Source organism: Hakea prostrata, chromosome 11 (genome assembly GCF_041222555.1).
Source record: "Hakea prostrata isolate BN-2017 chromosome 11, UWA_Hpros_2, whole genome shotgun sequence".
NCBI lineage: Eukaryota > Viridiplantae > Streptophyta > Magnoliopsida > Proteales > Proteaceae > Hakea > Hakea prostrata.
The window spans coordinates 1,278,857-1,299,160 of record NC_142610.1 but is presented as its reverse complement, the minus strand read 5'-3'; the positions used below and the strand labels follow the sequence as shown (position 1 = coordinate 1,299,160).

The 20,304-nt window shown below is 37.6% G+C and overlaps 1 protein-coding gene across 3 annotated transcripts in view; it reads left to right on the top strand.

Moving 5' to 3' along the window:
• Window positions 1–2,333: 2,333 nt before the first annotated feature.
• LOC148999516 (protein decapping 5-like) overlaps window positions 2,334–20,304 on the top strand; it is a 30,105-nt gene continuing 12,134 nt past the window's right edge. The window contains exons 1-5 of one of the 3 annotated variants that reach the window (XM_089139316.1): window positions 2,334–2,697; window positions 9,641–9,741; window positions 16,304–16,375; window positions 17,831–18,329; window positions 18,513–18,715. In XM_089139316.1, coding sequence (XP_088995442.1) covers window positions 2,562–2,697; window positions 9,641–9,741; window positions 16,304–16,375; window positions 17,831–18,329; window positions 18,513–18,715 — 1,011 coding nt within the window. In that variant the 5' untranslated portion in view covers window positions 2,334–2,561. Of the gene's footprint in view, window positions 2,698–9,640; window positions 9,742–16,303; window positions 16,376–17,830; window positions 18,716–20,304 lie in introns of all 3 variants that reach the window. The other 2 variants (XM_089139315.1, XM_089139314.1) reach the window with 2 other exon arrangements.

Sequence of the window (20,304 nt, the reverse complement as noted above, 5' to 3'; positions counted from 1 at the left end):
TTACAATCAAACAAATACAAATCTTTGATTCATAAATCTAGAGATTTAAAATCTCTGAATTCAAATAACCAAATAGGCCCTAATTTTTTTGTCAAACAAGTGATCTCTCCTTGAACTTGAGCTAGTGTTACAAGATACTAACATCACCAACACACTAAGAGGCATCGCTAGGGCGGAATTTTATCTAAAAAATAAACATTTGTTTGTGTGACATGTGTCATAACATTACATTAAAGGGTTGAAGTTCATTTGTAAGTCACATCAACTAGTTGTGATTAAATTTTTAAAAAAATAAAAATTGATGTGACTTGTAAGTGGACCTCAACCTTCTGTTATGCTTTCATTATTATAAATGGACTAGATATCAGTCCTAGGACTTAGTTTTTCCTTGTCAAACCCACCATGGGCCATTGATCATTAAAAAGAAAAACAAAAAATAAAAAAAACGAAAACACCATGAGCCCAAAGGGTTTGGGGTCAGGTACTTGACCTTAGGAGGTGGGTCAATGCAACAATTTTTTGCACTTAACCGAGGTTTGCCAGCCCAATGATGAGGCCTTGGACCTTGTCCTAGCCGAACAAATTCTCCTAATTGGCCTCCAACCCTAATTCTTTGGACCAAGGTAAGATGAAAACAAGTGCCAAACATGCTTAGTAGAATAGTAAGAAAGTCTCAAATTGTAAGTAGGGCTGTTAGGACTTTACTTTGTGAGATTCATCAAAAGCTCTAAGCCACCACAAAGAAGTTGCTACAAAAACACAAGAGAGTTAGCCTCTTGTAAACCAATTCCTCTTAGTAAAGAGGTTAGGATTCAATTCTCTTTATGTTACATTAAAAATTTGCCGACAGATTAAGCTTTGAGAAAAGCAATGACCACCTCCTATAGGTGTAGGTCACTAGGTATCAAATTGGGGGGGGGGGGTTTCATGAGAAAATAAAAACACCTACGAATCTAGATGAGAATGTCATTGTCACTCATCTAATTGGCAATGAGGTGGACTCAACTATTGATGTGGCAATTACTATGCCAACAAGAAACATAATGCATTTTGCATTCCATAAAGATTACGTTGCTTAAAGATAATTATCTAAAAACGTAGTAATGGTACCTATTTAGCATAAAGTCATGATATGAGTAATAGAAACGCATCAAGAAATGAAGAAAGATCATTCCTAACTTCTTCCTCTTTCTCTTTTGTCTGCTTTCCTTTTTATTCTCCGTGTCCCCTCTAACTCTAGCGTGGGGATCTTCTCCATTTAACTTGCTAGGTGTGAGTGTACAGGGATGGGAGCACGGGTTGGTTGGGTAGAGAGGATTTGAATCTTCATTCTATTGCATTCATAGTTGTCAAAGCGTCCGCCTAGGTGCATGCCGAAGCGGCAAAGCGGTATTTCAACCATTTTGTTTTGAACCGCTTAATTGACGTCCAATCTACAAAGGAACTCCAAGGCCCAAAGTGACATAGAACCTATTTTTTGCTTCGTGAGCCGTACCTCGTGCCCATTGGCAATAGAATGTGAAACATAAATCATACTCAACATCAATAATCAATGAATCAGTAAATGCCTAAGTAAACACTTTGATAATCATTGTTTGATGAGATGAACTTATGTTTGTGTTATTTTTTTTTGAATAATTTTTCATAATTATGATTTTTGAATGCTTGTTTTTCTTGAATGAATGTGACTATTGAGTATTTGTTTAGCTTATTATAAAAAGTAGTTGTATTGGAAAGTAATTATATTGAACAAAAATTGACCCAACCGCTTTGGTCACCTTATTGCCCCAGGCGTTGAACCCCAATCGCTTTGGTTGCCTTACCACTTTGACAACTATGATTGCATTAGGTGTGAGTGTAGATAAATGAGGGCCGAAACATGTTAGGTGGAGAGGATTTGGATCCTGACTTTTTTCCATCCAATGCCAATTGTGACAGATAGGAAATTAATACTTGAGTGATGGGGTGAGGTGGATTGGTCTAGTGGAGCATGGCAAAGAAAATCAATATTGTAAAAGAGTATTTTTTATTAAAGAACACAAGAAGTCGAGGTTGAAAAATATAGTTTCAATTAACTAGGGAGTGGAAGTGGGCCAAACAGTCATGCACGTAAAGTGAGTGGGCCTTCCGAGCTAGGAAGTCCGATACATAGTGATCTTCCTAGAAAGGTATATTGAGAGAAATTATGGAGTCCACATTAGATGGAAGAAAATCAGTATTCCACAAGAAGAAAAAGCATCTAGATCATTACCTATCCTTCTAGTAGGGTCTTTTGTGAAAACTAAAGCCTCCAAAAAGTAAGAAAAAGAAGAAAACAAAGATCATCAAAGAAAACAAGGATTGAAGGAAAGAAAAGGAAGAAAAAGACCATTATGGCCTTTTCCCCCAAAAAGGATCTGCCATTATACAATTTATTAAACTAAGTACGTCATTTTCAACCCTGCAGTCTCACCGGAGCTTCACTGTAAGGTTAGCACTTGACACTAGAGAACGAAGGAGAGTTTCTGCAACCGAAACTGAAGTGGTCGAGAAAACCTTGGACTTGAAGAGGAAATCGGATTATGTCAATGGAATCTGCTAGTGCTGCCGATTCTTATATCGGTAGTCTCATCAGTTTGACGTCTAAGTACGAGATTCGGTACGAGGGCATTCTTTACAACATCGACACTAAAGAATCCACAATTGGATTGCAGAATGGTAAATAATTCGAAACCTTCATAGTTCTACAATGTTGTTGTTGCGATTCATTGCGAGGATTCGTATTTTTGTTCCCTTTACTAGTTTCTTGATTCAGCGAGGGTTTCTTCTTTGAGTTTGCTGACTTATCATCGATCATGCGTCTCAGTCTGTCGCTGGATGAAAATCTGAAATGTCTGTTATTTGTAATGCTAGTAATGATCTTGGCCTCTGTTCTGAATTGTTCAGTCTCGCTTTTGTGTCGATGTTTCTCCCTCTTTCCTGAAATGAGCCGCTAGTAAGCGCATTTCCTATTGTCATTAGTCTCAATATACGGTTTCAACTGAGTGCAGTTTTTATTATTTTAAAGTGCTTATCTCTCTTTAAAAAAGAATTGCTTCTATTTTGTGGTTCCCCTCAATAGCATTGTTTTCAAGAGGACTTCAGTGATTTTGATAGGAAGACCATTACTTATCGACTGCAGTATTATTACAAACACTGATTACGACATTTCATTAGTGGCTAGTCACAGAGTGACTTGTTCTAGAAGAGGAAAATGGAAGGCATCTGATTCTCATTCATGGTGCTTCGAGTTGGGAGCTAGATATGTTGCCATTGTTATTAAACTTTTTTAAAATATATGACCACAGATAAGCATAGAAAATGTATTTCAGATATGGTAGTGATGCAGCCTTAATTGAATAAGGTTTAGTCTCTCAAGATCTCTAAGGCTAGACTAGTTTCCAGGCCCAATTCTCGATTGGATTTGGACTGGTGGACTTTGAATTCTCTGGTTGGGGTAATTGGGATGAAATGGTTTTAAGGATGATGATGACATGTTAGTTTTGGAGTGATTTAGGGTGATGGGATGTCTGGTGAGATGGGACTGTTTCTTGAGATATGGGATAAAAGTTATGGGAAGGTGAAACTTGGATTCAGTCTAGTGCTTACTGCGTAGGATAATCACCCCAAGGTTCCAATGGATTTGGACGGTGGAACGAGGATATATTAGGTTTCTTGATTTTTGAGGGTATATGGGTTAAAAAAAAAGAAGAATGACCAGATTTGGAGATTGACTGGTTTGTTTGGGCTGAGAACTGGATCAAAATGTAGTATGTATATAGGTGGATGACTGGCTGTAATTTGGGGTGAGGCTGATGGATGGTTGTTTTTGATGTAGAGTCGTAGACGGTAAAAAAGGGTTGAACCAGGAAAATTGGGATCCAAAACAGAAGACAAAAGAAGATGAGATTGGGGATTCTGTGCACCTGATTGGAGCCTTGTAGATGGGAAAATTCAGGTGAAAAGTGAAGGTTGAACTCTGATCTTCATTCAACTGCAGGTGTCTACGTTTGACTTAATCTTAGAACCCTTCCCAGCCTTAGATCTTCAGCTCTAACCAGAACTTACTAACAAACACAAGAAGAATTACTTGAAGAGAAGCTTTTTAATGCAACCTAGGATCTGGGTTAGATCTTCAGGATCTTCTTAGGTAAGAACCTGCACAAACTAGGGTTTTTGGGTAGTTCGGCTAGGGTAGAAAAAGGAATAAGCTCGCTGCCTTTGAAGGTGCAGACCTAATTCGGTAATTCCTAATGATTCTAATCAATGGAAGGTTCTGAACAGCAATAGAGTAGGGTCCAGATCTCAGAACGGTTGTACTAATTGCAGAAATTTTCTGAATTTTTTCTGTTGTCTATTTTCTGCTTAAACAGGGAGCAGAATGAGAGAGGGGAAGGTTTAGTGGGACCTATAGGGGCTGTGATTGAAGGGGGAATGAATTAGGAGGGTCATAGGAAGGTGGGGGTGCCTTTAGGTTTGAATCAGCAAGGAGGAGGGAATGTAGGGCTTGCTTGATGTAGAGGGGCTGCTGGTTTGGTGCGGCAGCAGGGATGGGGGCTGGGATTGGTTGTGTAGAAGAAGGAAGGGGTGGGGGAAGGCCTGTACTTGTATGCTGGGAAGGTTTGCTGGAATTGTTGCTTGAGTGCTTGAAGAAGAAGAAAAAAACTTGGAAATTGCAGAAACAATAGCTCAACCCAGCCGCAGGTCACCTCTAGGGCTCCCATGACTCTCATAGTCAGTTCTTCAATCAATTTTCATTCATAAACTCAAGTTGAAAATTACAATGCAAGAAGAGGCTGTTTATAGCCTAAAATGAAAACTCTGACTGGGGTTGGGAATCCTTAATAGATGAGGATCCCAACACAAGGCTACTACACAAAAAAAAAGAATCAAATTACTAAAAATTCACAACCCTAAGATTGGATTCTTGTTAGGACACTTAACGAAACAATTTCCAAATTATGACAAACTCTAAAAGATAAAATCCTCTCTAGATAAGGAATTTTATCCACAATTAACTAACTCAAACACAACTTTAAAAAGACTATAACTCTCAAACTATTGACTCACATAGAAAAGTAAAGGTAGATCCCTGGTCCTTGGATCAAGGGGATTTTATTAAGACCCATATTAGAAAAATTACCAAAATGCCCCTGGGATATTCGGCCAGCTTTAAGTGGCTTTTTTGGGTCTGGTTTCTGGGCCCAATTTTAGGGGGCCCAACCTGGTTACATCACTTTTCTTATTCAATATTCACTTTGATCTCTCCCCATCAACTAGAGGGGTCTTTTTATACAAACTAGGGGGAGGAATTCCTAATAGGACGTGAATTCGGAGCCTGATTCTAACTTGACTTAATCTACGCAAGGTCCTTATAGTTAGATGTAGACCTATACAAAGACTGAATTAAAATAATAATAAAAAAATGTCTAAAATAAACAAAAACTCACATGCCTAATGTGCCCCTCAAGTAGACAAAATTACAGTTCTTCCATTGGTCCCATCAAGTACAATAAAGAACTAAAAATGAATACAAAATAAGTATGCACTGGGTAATGTTTCCATTCTAGGAGACTTTCTTTTACATTACCCTTTTTACATGTTTCTAGGCTGGGAGGCCGTTCTGTTTGCAAATGAGCATTTGATAAACCCATTCTAGGAATGAAAAAAGAATGACCTACAGATGTGTTGCTATTTGATAAACTTGTTATGGAAAATATGTTCCTATGATGAAAACTTACTATTAACACCAAATTAATAGTTAAATTATGCTTCACTCACATAATATGCATACAAAGTTAAAATATTCATTAAAACTAAACTTGGATGACCCCTCCCACCAACGGGGAAAGATCAAATGAATATAAAAGATCTTTATTTTACAAACATATAAATAATCATTTGTAAACCCATAAATTTATATTGTATGTGTACAAAATGCCCCTATTATGGATAGTGATTTTATTTGAATTGAAGGAACTAGAAGAGCTAGGGGCAGACCTAAGATAACCTTAGGAGAAGTGATGAGAAAGGATATGCTTGGCTTAGGCCTTGTATCTTGTATGGCCTCAAATAGAGCTGATTGGAAGGCAAGGATCCATGTAGCTGACCCTATTTAGTTGGGATAAGGCTTGTTATTGTTGTTGTATACAATATCTTTATGTGCATCCAAACACTGAAAAAACCATTCAAGAGCAGTTGCTTCTGTATGAAGGGCTTCCACCATTTTGGTGCAAGAGCAGTTGCTTCTGTTTTGTTCTATTCTCTTGTCTGTGAAGTTCAAGCAAGTACTGCATGAATCAGGCTATGACTATTCTTCTGTAGGTAGCATTTTTCCTGCAAAAAGTAGCAGTGGGCAGTTCAAAACATGATCAAATATTTGAGACCAGGTTGAATTTGAGTTATCTGTTTAGTGGTAGAAACATCAGATGGAAAACCTTTATGTGGCATAGATGACTGTTTTTGAAGTTTGAAGCATCTTTTGCATTGTTTAGTTTGTCAGAACTTGGGAATGGTACAGGTAAAGAACTTAAAGTTTCTACCTATTAATGGCAATAACATTTCAGCCTACCTGATTGGGAGAACCATAAGTTAGGCAAAAGCAATCAAAGAGAAATATTGAGCAAAAACTTGTGGCATTTGGTCCTGCAATTAGTGTATTACCTTCACTGTAGCATCAGTGAGACACTACAAAGCCAGTAACTGTTAGATATCATTGGTGGATTATTTAGTTGTCATAATGATCCACTAAATTTTTTTCCTAACAGATTAAGAAGACAAGCTTGATTTTAACTATTGTATCAAAGCAACAAGAAGAAGAAGAAGATAACTTGGTTAAAGAAAAAGGTTACCAATAGCCACTTTCTAAAATCAGCTTAATGCACAGTATGAATAAACTTACATCTTGGATGATGCTGAACAAGTCCGTGATGGTTGCTGGAGAAATCTGGTCTCCCAGAATTCTGTAAAGAGTCACAAGTGAAGGGTAAGAAAAAACTGAAAGTATAAGCATCCCACTACTCATGATGTTTCAGCTTATAATGAAAACTTTTTGGGATAATGTATGTACTTAAATGATCAACAAATGTTGATGGAAACAAAAATAACAAGAAAGCTCAACTGAAAACATTAGCTGGAAAACAACGCAAGAAAGGGCGTACCCAGTGCCGAAGCTCCCACACTGTGGGGTTTGGGGAAGGGACTTTCTAGGATGCCTTACCCCTGCTTTTTGCAGAGAGGCTGATTCAAACCCGCGACCTCCAGCGCACAATGGAGAGACTCCACCATTGTGCCAGGTCCGCCCTTCTGGAAAACAACGCAAGAACTAACATAAAATGGAAACATTCCCAGATTATCGCAATAGAAATAGAAAATGCAGGAGAATCACATCCATAAATGCATGTGAAAGCACAACTATATTCATTCAACTAAATCTTGCAAGCTCGTCTGAGTCCATTTCTGTCCCAAGCCTGAAAGTATGTTCAACTGCTGGCTACTTCCTGTTATTATCCACCTAGTCCAAATAATAGATCTTTATAGCCCTGGAGGTACAGCTATTGCACAGCAAACTTGGCAAAGTTACAACTCCAATAAATCACATTCCAAGAGAATCCTAACCAGCTTAACGTTTGGTTGGAACTCAAATCAGTTCCTTCATCCACCTACAACATTTCTAAAGGCAAAAACTGTAGAAAGAAAGGCACTGGGGGAGCAATGTTTAATCTTACATAAGTAGGGACCTACATGCATAGTGTGTGTCTTTCAACTGCTAGTAACATTCTATGCAAAAACAGTCCCTGCATAGCGAGCGTGTATTGCTTCAGCTAAGGATCTTATCAATGAAATTAATTCTCCTAGTGTGGAGAAAACTAACACATGAGTTTTGTAAAATGAGAGAATCAGCACCATGTCATTGACTTCCCAAAATATTGAATTTGACTGGGGGGGGGGTGATCCAACGTGTCTCAAGGTCAACCGTCTGATGGTCGTTAGTGCATGATGTCTCTTCAATGGTAATATGCTTATTGGGTTTCACAATTGACATCAAACCATCGAACAATTTTATAATTTCAACTTCGTTCGAACCATGCATGTCAGTTTGATCATTGCTTTCATGAATGTCGATTTCTTTTGCATTTGATTTATCTTCTGAGGATTGTACATGCATGATGTTGCTTAATAGAAATTTTTGTAAAAATTGGTAAGCTCCCAAAACTGTTGTCTAGTTTGAAAGCTCTTCTTGCATTTTATAGAGTCCTCACTGATCAAACGAGATAAACCGTCTAGATCAATCTCCATGTAGTGAGTGTATGATAATAATGGGAGATTTGTAAATAAATGGGACTCTAGATGGAATGGCGGAATGATAAATAGTGGAACACATTAGGACTGGATTTCTTTCTCCTTTGAGAATAAAGGAGATTGGAGAATAGCGGAAAAGGGGAAGCTGTTGTTGCACAGTTGTCTTTTGAAGGACCATTGCTGGTTCACAGAAGAAAGTCAGCGAAAGAAGAGGGGGAATTGAGGAAGAAAAAGCTTTAGGGGTGGGGAACTTTGGGTTTGATACCAAATGATGTGGACCCATGATAGGTTTGCAATGGTGGGCTGTAACGAAAAGAGAATTAGGAGAACAGGAAGGGGAAGAAAGGTGAAGTAGAGTCATCAGGGGAGAGGAATTGCACAAACAAATAACTCAGCTTGTTCGATTTGAAAATTCTATCCTAATACAATCTATTTAAAGGAATTCAATCCAAATCCTAGTTGAAATGTAAAATGCGGAATAGAATCCCAATTTAAGTCTAAAACACTCTCATGTAGGAATATTAAAATAAATAAAAGACTAAAATTAAAGCTGAAATAATTTACTTAATCAAGTCCAACTTTTGTTGGACCAAACCCCATTGGACTGGTTCTTTTGGTGTTGGATCAGAACCGATTGGACCAATTCTTTGATACTGCATTACAAGTTTACAACTGTTAAGCTTAGTTTAGTTAGACTTACATTTTATGTTTCTTTTCCTCTTATATAAATAAATGAGGGCACGAGGCTGGGTGCACTGGTAAGGTTGCTCCATTGTGATTAAGTGGTCATAGACTCACGGGTTCAAGTCTGGAAATAGCATCTATGTGAAAGCATCGGCAAGGTTGTGCACGTTATGACTTATGACCTCCCCATATCCTGCAGTGGCAGGAGCCTTGTTCCGGGTATTCCCTTCTTTATAGATGCATGTAAGAGGTTATTCCTGGTTCAGGGTTTGTGACACTCTCCCCTCAATTGCTCTGTCCACTGTCAGGGTTTTCTTTTCCTGTTCTCTTTTCTCATCTTTCTTCATGTTTGGAACAACCCCTATGTTCCCCCCCGCTTTCTCTCTCTTAAGCACACCACCAAGAGATTCTTTAATTGTTCTACACCAGAAAGTATACTAAATTTACTGATTTTGCTTTCTTGACTTACAATCTCAAATATATAGATTGGTCATGTTTTTCTGTTCTACAGTTTCTCTACGGTATACATTTAATCTTTGCTAGGTAATGTTGCTAATTAAAACAGTTTACTGTTGTTATGAATCAATTTCTGGTGATGTAATCTTTGTGTGTCGGTTTGTATTTTTCTTGACTACAGTGAGGTCTTTTGGAACTGAGGGGCGAAAGAAAGATGGTCCTCAGATTCCGTCAAGCGATAAAGTGTACGAGTACATTCTGTTTCGTGGCAGTGACATCAAGGTGAACCAATGGCTTTATGTTGTTTTGTTAGTGTGGCATGGTATGAATAGGATGTGTGGCATGCTATAAGCAGGTTTTTAATTGCATTTGTGTTTTTTTGGTGTGAAAATTACCAATATATATCTGTTTAATGGTGTGGAGATACCATGCTGCATAGAAGTTAATGAACGATGTGAGCTACAAACTACTACTTTTTATGATTAAAATTGCTTTGGATATTTTGATGATTAAATGAAGAAATTGCTTTTCTATTAATTGTTTATTCAGGTTGTATCATGCAGGTTTCATGTAGTCTCACAAGGGTGAGGGCTAATGACCTAGATAATAATTATCTTTAATGGAGCCAACTCAAATGGGTGAAAAATATGGTTTCTTGAAATTTCGGTTAGGCTGTACGTAGGGCTGAAAAAAGGAAATCTCAGCCGGGTGTCTTGGCTTATCTCAGTTCTGTATGATCTTAGAGTTGGAAGTTGTATGTGGAGAATGCTTTAAAAAAATGGTGTTCAAGTTTGAGACTAAGTGGATGGGGGCAGAAGGTGGTTCTTGATTAATGCAAAATTAGAGGGTATAATTGGAGTGAAGATGCAGATTCGTCACCAAATTTGAGGGGCCTAAAGTTTGGACAGAAAGCAGGAAAATGGGATTTATTTTATTAGTTTAATTAAAGTCTTATTTTGAGTCTATTTTTTATTATTTCATTTTTTTGAGTCAATTTAGGTTATGTAATAGGTTAAGGATTAGGTAATGGGTTAGGCCTTTCTTTGAGTATAGGAGTCTATTTTGGCGTCTCCTTTTTAAATGTAATTACTTAGTTGAAACTTGAACTGAATCCTGAGTGTTGTTTATTGCCACCATGAGGTACAATGACATAGCATCCCTCTCCCCCCCCCCCCCCAAAAAAAAAAAAAAAAAGAAGAAGAAAGTTTTCTGCAATTTCTTCTCCATCCTATTGCTGGAAATTTCTACAAGATCAAGGTCTTCTTTAAGCATTCCACCTGCTGTTCTTCAAATCAGCAGCAAGTTGAATCACCATTTCCCTGAGATAAAGGCTATCTTTGGTATATTTTAAATATATGATCATTTGGCCTATAAACATAAATAGATGTATTTGGTATGATCTATGATTCCTGTTTCTCATTAAAATAAATCTATTTAAACAGAATTTTATAAATAGGTCAGGGGCTGTTTATGATTTATCACCATAAACTGTTAATTTTTATTTATGCGGGTACCATTGATGAACACGTGCAGATTACTATTTAGCTAGGGGTAGAAAGGTAAAGTTATAAAAATTAGAATGAAGCCATGTTTTTCTCTATGTCCAACCTCCATATTGCTCCCATTTCCCCTTTAACAATATTTTAAGGATATGAAAATTAGCCAAAACTAATAAAAATGAGATAAAGCCAAGACTAAAAGCCAATATATATTTCAAAGGTTAACCAAAACTAGCCCAAAAACCATATTGATGATATGTAATATACTATTCATCCAATGGTGCCAAACTTATTTCTTGTTATATAATATATTATATCTAATGTTAACCAAACGAATACTGTTTATCGCTCATAACCTTTTATCATAATTGATTATTCATAAATAGGTCATAAACATAAATATAAATTATGCCAAAGAGAGCCTAAAAAATTAGGGTTTGGGGGTACTTAGAGGATTAAAAGAATCGTGGGGATGAGGTGATTTCAACTTGCTGCTTATTTAAAGCAGGTGGAATGCATGAAAATACCTCGATCTTCTAGAAATTTCTTGCAGTAAGATGGAGAAGAAATTGCATAAAAGAAATAGGGGGTGGGGGGTTGGAAGATGCTATACCATTGTACCTAACCAGTGACAATAAACAAAATTCAATCCTTTTCAGCAACCCTGGTCATATTGGTTCAATTGGTTCTTTTAATGTAATTTCTGATCCAGTTTAAGTTAAGGTGGATGGGTCTTTTTATTACTTATTGAGTTAGCTTGTAGGCTTTTAGAAGATCTCCGCAGATTGGAGGGAGTTCGTTTTCTTTTTAGATCAAGATTTGCCATTCCTATTCCTCCTAGGAATCGTAAAGCTGGCTATTAGAGCCTGTAGTACCCACTTAATGCTGGGAATAAGAAAACCAAGTTTTAATTGATTTTTTTTGCAAAATTTAATGCAGTCACAATTCAATGAGGGCCACTTCTTCCAAGATCTTTTAAGAGAACCAACTCATATGGGACCAAGAAAGGGTGTTTTGCAATTTTGATAATGGGATATGAGGGTTATCTGTGATATGGGCTGTGATGGGAGAATTTTGCTAGTAAGGACAGATGTGATTAGTGGCCTCGGAATTCCCTGGTTGGGTTAATTGGAATGAGGGGATGATAGGATCTTAGAGATTTAGAATGGTGGGATGGGGCAGGTTCTTCAGAGATGGGGTGAAAAGTTATGGGAATGGGGCAAAACTTGGACAGAATATAGGTAATAATACAAGGATATGATCCCCCAAGTTTGGTTGGATTTGAATGGCTAAATTGGAAGATATTAGGTTCCTGATTTGGTGGGTTCTAGAGAGTACGAGAATTCATGAAAACATTTATATCTGGAAACTGGGGACAGAATGGGGTCAGACTAGTATCTAAGGTCACTAGCGCTGGGGGGTGATGTGCCTAAAGTGTGGGACAGATGACAGATTTGAAGGTTAGATTGGCCATAGATCTGACGTTGAATTTTTGGTGTCTTGGGAACGCTTTCAAAAATTCAAGAAAAATAGAAAAAAATGTGATAGGAGGGGATTGATTTAGGCTGCCAGTAATACTTGAATGGAGCCTTGTGAATGGAACACTCAGATGGAGAATGAAGGTTGAACTCTGATGTTCGACAAACCACCGGTAGATGGCATGACTTCACCTTCAGAACCCTTTGCAACCGTGAATATTCAATTCTCATTTGATAGAACCAAGAATTGCTAAAAAGCACAAGAGGAATTGTTATGTTTTTACCCAAATTCTTGTACCTGATTTGGAAGATGGACCCGCACCGACATATTTTGGTGGGTGACGCGAGTACGATCCGATCCGATGGGTCGACCCATTTACCCGATTGGAGTATATATTATGTATGTATGTATGTATGTATGTATCTTATATTCGCAGATTTTCGATTAGGGTTTTGGGAGTTCTTGTAACGCCATTCTTGGCGATTGGTTGTGAGATCTCCTTTTATTCTTCTTCTACATATTGAAAAAACTCTTATTCTTCGCCCGTGGACGTAGCATACCACATCGGTGTGTGAATCACGTTAAATCTCTGTGTTTTTGTCTTTGTTTCTTTTTTGATTCGCTATTTCGTGGTGTTTGTTTTAACAAGAATTACTTGGAGAGAAACTTTTTTTATTTAACGTATTCAGTCTTGATCTCTACCCATCGAGTGGAGGGCTGATTTATACATAACATACTGGAGTCCCAATCTGATTTGCACTCCAAGCTGGACTCTAATTCAAAATTAGATACAAACTCAAAATGGAAATTTTCTCGACTTAGACTAGGACATGTAAAACTAAAATTGAAACTTAAGAAATGACTATTCTGCCCTATGACTTAAGTTGGGCAGAATTTAGTAATTTACAGAACTAAAGCAATTAATTAGACTATTTTCGTACTTAGCCTATGCATTAAACTTTTGGGCCCATAGAATAGGTCCATGACCCACATAAACATTTCATAAAATAGCCCAACACCCATTTTGATCAACCCTAGGTTGGTTTTGAAGGGAAATAGTCCAATTCTGTGCTAGGTCTGCATCCAAGTTTCTACTGTTTTCCGTAACAGTTAGATAACTTCTAGTCTAGTTCCTCAAAACTAAATCTGGTTACTTGGTGTTTCAACTTTCAAGGCCAATGCTTTGCATGTAAAGTCCAAGGTTCTTGCTGTGACCTGTGGTTCATTTTGCTTTTGCCATTGATCAGGTTATCTGTTGAAGAATAAGATCTACAGCACGTGTGTTGCTGCCGGGGCTCTTTGTCATGCCTTTCTTTCCCCACTCTTTCTGTTTTCTTGAACCCAAGATCACCCCATCAAGTAACCCTAACCCTGATGCTGAAAACCCTATTTTGTCCCTACTTATTAAAAAAAAAAAAAACCATACCCTGACCTTTGGTTCTAGTTGTAGCCTTTCCGCCTCATCCTATACCTGTTTACAACCTTTATGAATTTTGAGTTTTTCCAAACCCTAGAATCAAGAACTTGATTTTCCATCGACCCACTCATCCAAAACCTACCAGACTACAACTACTATCCACCTATATAGTTTCAATTCTAGTTGTAGCTCCATCCGCATCTCAAGGATTTCACCCCATATAACCCCAAAATTCTAATTCAAGAATCCGATTCTTCTAATATTTAGTGATTCCATAGTTGACCCCATCCCATGCCATTGAACCAATGTGTTTAAATCCCAAACAAGTTATCTGAGACCCTATTTGAAATCCCCTATTTTCCTTGATAAAATTCCAAGAAACACTAGTTTTTCCCCATTTGAGCTGGTTTTGTTAAAGAGATCTTGGCTATTGCCTTCATTGGTGCAGATCCAGCACCTAGTTAGAGCACTTAGACTTGCTGCCCTGCGAAGCGCAGTTGGAGCCCATAGGCTTGCTGCCCAGCAGCTAGGCTGCTACCAGAGGCACTTCAAGTTATAATTTTTCCTGTGCTTAGTTTTTTCTTTTAAGAGCTAGTAATTAGGGGCAATGGAACAAGATCCCATGTCTGATTTTTGTTCTAGGGTTGGATTATGCTTCTGTAACTGATTGTGGAAGGAGATGATTATCAATAATGGTCACTCTTAGATTCCAGAACAGAAAGTAGAGGATAAACCAGAGTTGGACTCAGTGGTAGAAATAGGATGGGGGTGCACAACTGCGAACACCATTACAAAGAACAATAGACATATCAAGGCCAGAAGAAATGTCTAGAGGATTACCTGGGGTAGGACCACCTGATGAAGAAGAGGAGGCAGTGGTTCATGAAGGGAGGGTGCCGAATATTTTTGAAGATAATATTGGTACACAATTGTAGGTCTGAGCTCTGAAACTGAAGAATATCTAAAGCAATATTGTCCAACTCAGAAACATATACAGAGTGATTGACAGAAGGGTTAGATTCAAGAAGGATTCATCGGCTGTGACAAAAATACTTTTGATATTCAGAAAGAATAACAATGATAAACCTGTTGGGTGCAATAGTAGCCAACCAAGTGCATTTAATTGCATTGTCATCCAACATAGAAACATCGGGACGATGATCAATTGAAACTACTCAATACACATGGTGAGAATGCAAATAAAGAACCATAAGGACATAAGAAAGAATGATGTATACCACCACTTAAAATAGAGGAAAGCATTTGGTTAATGAGGTAACGTGAAGTCAAGACAGCATCAGCCCGAAAAGCTTTGGTCACCTTCATCTAACATAAAAGACATCGTGTGAATGGAAAAATTTGAGACGAAATGAGCCTTGGGAGTCATTCCCTCATTTCAGTGTTTTTCATTGTTAGATTGGTCAAAATGATTGTAATGAGTCGAAATCTAGTATAGTAGTATTTATGTGTTTCACTAGAACGAGTCTTACATTTTGCAAACCTGCTTAAACATTTCTGAAATGTGGTATTCTTTTATTTCCACTTTTATTTAGTGTTCATGGCTTTGTGGAATGCAAATGCTTCGTGTATCTCAAACAATTTTGGTCAAAATATCGAATAAGCATAAGCACTAGTTCCTTCAAGGTTGGCCATATAAAGTCATGTTCATTTAACTTTCAGTGCTTGGTTGAAGGTAATTTATTGTTTGATGTGAAATTTCTTGTAGGGGGTGTATGTTTGGCTCTGACGACTTGAGCCTTCCTTGAGCCTTCATTGAGTCCAATAGGGGTTGGCCCTGAGGGCAGGTCAGGGTTGGAAATTTCTGGCCCTGAGTAATAGCCAGGCTGTGCTGAGCGAGGGTTGATGCCTCAGGCTGAGTGCTGCTCGCCAAACTTGAGGTCTTCATGTTCTATTTTTCTTTCTGCTGTGATCTAGCCAATCAGGGTAAACATGGCTTGATCCTGAGGCCAGGTCAGGGTTGGATTATTCTGCTTCTAAGTCAGGTCAGGCTGGGTCTGTGGGTTGGGCTAGGGTTTTAAAAGTCCTGGCCCAACCTGAGCCTGTTGCAGCGTTTAAATTTTATGTGTCTTAATGATGAGAATGATAAAAGAAACTGATAAACAATGTGTTTAGACTTGTATAGTATTTTAATATATGCTATAACATCCACTGCTGTGCTCTGAAACCTATCCTGTTGGATCTTTTTGGTCTTTTAGTTCCTTGTCTATGTCTCTAATACTAGTTACAACTGAATAACAGTTTTTGCTGCTATCATAGTTTCATTTTTGCGACTATGTGGTTGTCTCTTCTATGTCATATACATTTTTCAAGAAATATAATGATGATTTCGTATATGCTTTTGCATTGTAAGCTTTATAAAAGCACCCCATGAGATCTGGCGGTTATCATATGTTGATTGTTTATGATGTTTTTACTTTTTGTGGTTCAGGATTTACAAGTTAAATCATCTCCGCCTGTTCATGCGGAACAGAATATACAAAATGATCCAGCTATTATTCAGGTTTTTGTGCCTTTATATGGTGACAAATTGTAATGAATCATCATTCTGTAGGGTTTATTTTTTTGGGGGGTAATTTTCATTTGGACCCCTTGAGGTTTGGTCCACGTAATTTTTAACCCAAAAAATTTGAAAACTAGCATTTGCTTCCCCTGTGAGGTCCCAAAAAACCAGTTAAGGACACAATGATTTTTATGACCAAAATGCCCTTTTATATTTTCAGTCGGTTTTTTGATTTGATAACAGGACTGACTGTCAGATTAGCATTGCATATACAGGTTTCAATCCGACAATCCTAATTAAAAAAATAGAGGTATATTTGTAATTATAATGTTTTATATATATATATATATATTTACATTTAAAGGGTGCTTAAATTTTAAATTTACAAAATCAAACCCTTGGGTGAAACACCTAATTGGTTCTTGTCTCGCTTGAAGGCAAAGACCCTAAATTAATTAATTAATTTATTTTAATGTTCTCAACCCAATGGATCACCATTGCGGCTGAAATGCAGTTTTGGTGGTCTATTGAGATTCTGCTTCTCAAAGGATTTATCCCCCTCGTGCATAAGAACTGCACTGTGTTCCAGCCTTCCAGGCTCTACTGCCCTGTGATCTTTCCAAATTAGTCAATAGTGGAACTCCAAATCCCTGAAAATTTCCTGATACTCAATTTCTTCTTTATCACCCTCTCTTCTTAGATTGAATGTCAGATCTTCACCTCATTAGAGTCCTCTTTTTCCATTTTAAGAGTAAAAAATGTGTTGGACTTCGAAATTTATTCCACTTTGTATTTCAACTTCTCCTTCTTATGCTTCGAACACTAAGAGTTATGGTGGATGGGAAGATCTCAAACCCATCGAAGACTTAACTCATTCTGGTTAGTTAGGTCAATTTCAAAATTTTCGGATTTCTGTAGGAATCAATGATAGAAAGTGTCTGGTAATGTTACTCTTGGGGCTTGTTTCGGCTTTGGCCATCTCTAGGGTTAAGGTTTCTACTATTCTAGTTTTCGTGCATCTGTTTTAATTAGGGTTTTTTCCCTTCAAGCCAGTGAAGAACCATTAGGCTCCATCTAGTTTTGTTTTGTAAATTTAAAATCTGAGAAACCCTTAAATGTAAAAAAGAAAACATTATAATTGCAAACATACTGCTATTTTTTTTTTTGGGATCGTTGGATTGAAACCTGTATGTGGTGCTGATGGTCAGTCATTCTACCAAATAAAAAAAATAGACTGGAAATATATAAGGGCAGTTTGGTCATAAAAAAATCAATGTGTCCTTAATTTGTTTCTTTGGATACTACAGGGGAGGCAGATGCAAAATTTCATTTGTTTTGGGTTAGAAATGACTTGGGTGAGTTGGGTCAAACCTCAGGGGGTCCAAATGAAAATTACCCTTTTTCCCCCTATCTTGGAAAATGTCTTGCTAATTATTTGCCTTTGTTTCTTTACAGTCACACTATGCCTCTGAACCTTCTAGTTCTTCAAATTCAGCTTCTGTTCGTGGTTGGACACCGACAAATTTAAGCTCCCATGGAGAATCAACTGCCTTGACCCCGGAAGCCAATCCTGGTGCTTTCCCTTTGTATCAACCAGGAGCCCACTGGGGTTCTTCTCCTGCTACTCAAAATAGCAATGGGGCATCTCCTTCAATGCCATTGTACTGGCAAGGGTATTATGAATCTTCGGGTAGTTTTCCTCAGGCACAACAGCAATCTATGCCATTTCAGCCCCCTGGTACCGTTTCTGTTCCATCGACGCTGGAAAATCAGCTGCTGTATCCTGAAGTTCAGGAATCTTCAAGTACAAGCATGACAAACTTATCAGAACCTGTTGCTCCTGTGCCTTCAAATGTTCTAACAGCTAATTCTGTTCCTTTAAAATTTGTACCCTCTCTTAATCCAGCTATTCCTACTTCTCTTAGTGATATACCAGCTCCAGCTTCTATGTTCAGTAAGGCATCTGCGCCTTCTCATTCTTCTAATTTACTTACTGTATCTTCACTACCTCTATCTAGTCAATATGTAAATCCCATAGCAGCTTCAGTTTCTGGTAAAGGTGGGTCTCCCCAATTGTCAGTACTTCCTGTTCAGTCCTTGTCTTATTCTTCACCTTCCGTGGCTGGTTCTATTTCAGGTTCATTATCAACAAAACCTCTGACTTTATTAACTCCAGACCAGTTGACACAGCCTGGACTACCTGCATCTTCGTCTATCCAGATACCCTACTCGGATAATAATTATGTGGAGGGACTACTGGCATCATCATCAAAGCCTTCATCCTCAGTTCCTACATCACTTCAAGTGCCATTATTGCCTCTGCCTCTCTCTTCACAGCAGGTAAAGTAGTGGTTGTCTTTTGCTGCAAATTTTATTTTTGTTGCTTTCTATTTGTGATGACTTCGTAAAATTCTTTAGTTTTTTGCCATAATGAGTGTTGGTTTCAAGGGTTTTGTTTCTATATATATGTTATTCTGAAGGTTTAAAGGGCTCTGGACAATTTTTTAAATGGATCTGAGAATGTTGGTTCTTTAGACTTACACTATCACGTTTAGGAGGCACAGAATTAGATCTTTAATTATGCTACCGGCTTCATGATGACCAAAGTTTGTCCAAAGCTCTGCATGTTTCGGATGACATTTTGGTGGTCAAATGACTATATTTTGGTCCAAAATTTAAAAAAAGCTATTTAGGAACTCTAAACATATCGGAACCTTTAGATTGTATAATAATCTAGGTTGGTAGTGTACGTGGTATCCTAGGAAGTGTACATTGTATCCTGCTATGCTTTTTCTCTAATATAGGTTATTCTACGCATAATTTGGTATGTGGACACTAAGTTTCAATGGGAACAGCTAAATTTTGAATTAGCTATGAAGAAAAACCATTTAAAATTACATATTGTCAAAGGTGTTGTACAAGCATTAAAGTACTCAAGTGTACAAGTGAGATCAACAAGCCTCTGTTAAATTGTTCATTCAACTTTATGTTAGTGCTAGTTTTTAGGAAGGCTTAACACCTTTGGGGGAGAAAGGGTATACCTCTAAGTTCAAGTCTTGTGCATATCTTGCTTAAAAGGCACTTGGTCACTGTAGATGTGTTGTAGTAGTCCTCGACATTTTGTTCCACCAAGAAATGTAGGTGATTTAGCCAAAATACCAAAATTTGATACTTTTTGGGGATTTTCTCCCCTCACCATCGAAATAGAGTTGAAAACAGAATTTCATTAAAACAAGCATTGTTTTTACCAAAGCCCCATAATAAAGTTCTCTTTCAGGCCTTTTAACCAATCAATACAACCTCGTAGAGTTGCTTTTGCTAAAACTCGAGCAGTTTCTCACTTTCTTGAAAACTCTTCTCAAATATGAAACATGGTGAAAACTGAAATCTTGGCCAAAATCCTATATTCTTGCTAAGCCACTCTCAGTTTCATTTCAACCTTTGTTGAAACCAAAATAGTTCACAATATCTTGATGGTTTCAACTACGGTATATATGTTCTTTTTTTTCTTCAGTAAAAATGGTTTATACGTTCTTGTTCCTATTGTTCCCTTTTTTTCTTTTTCATTTTTCCTTCTTCTTCCTCCTCCTCTCCCCGTTTTTAGTGCTGTTGTTTATCTGTTTGGCTTAATGATGGGGACATTGAATTTTCTCTTTATTTGCTTTAGGAAGCCGACCCATCAGTTTTTTTTTTGGCCAAAACAAAAAAGTAACGATTATATTAAATGAAAGAGTTTAGGTCAAAGGACCTATACAAACGAGAGGAATCCACAATAAACAAAGGTGGTAAACCCCACCAGGATCTGTCTAGAGATAACCTGCAAGCACCCTTAGCAAGGAAATCAGCAAAGCCATTGCCAGTTCTAGGAATATAACTAAAAGAAACCTTAGGGAAGAAAGAACAACGCTTCAAAATATCTACTACTAAAC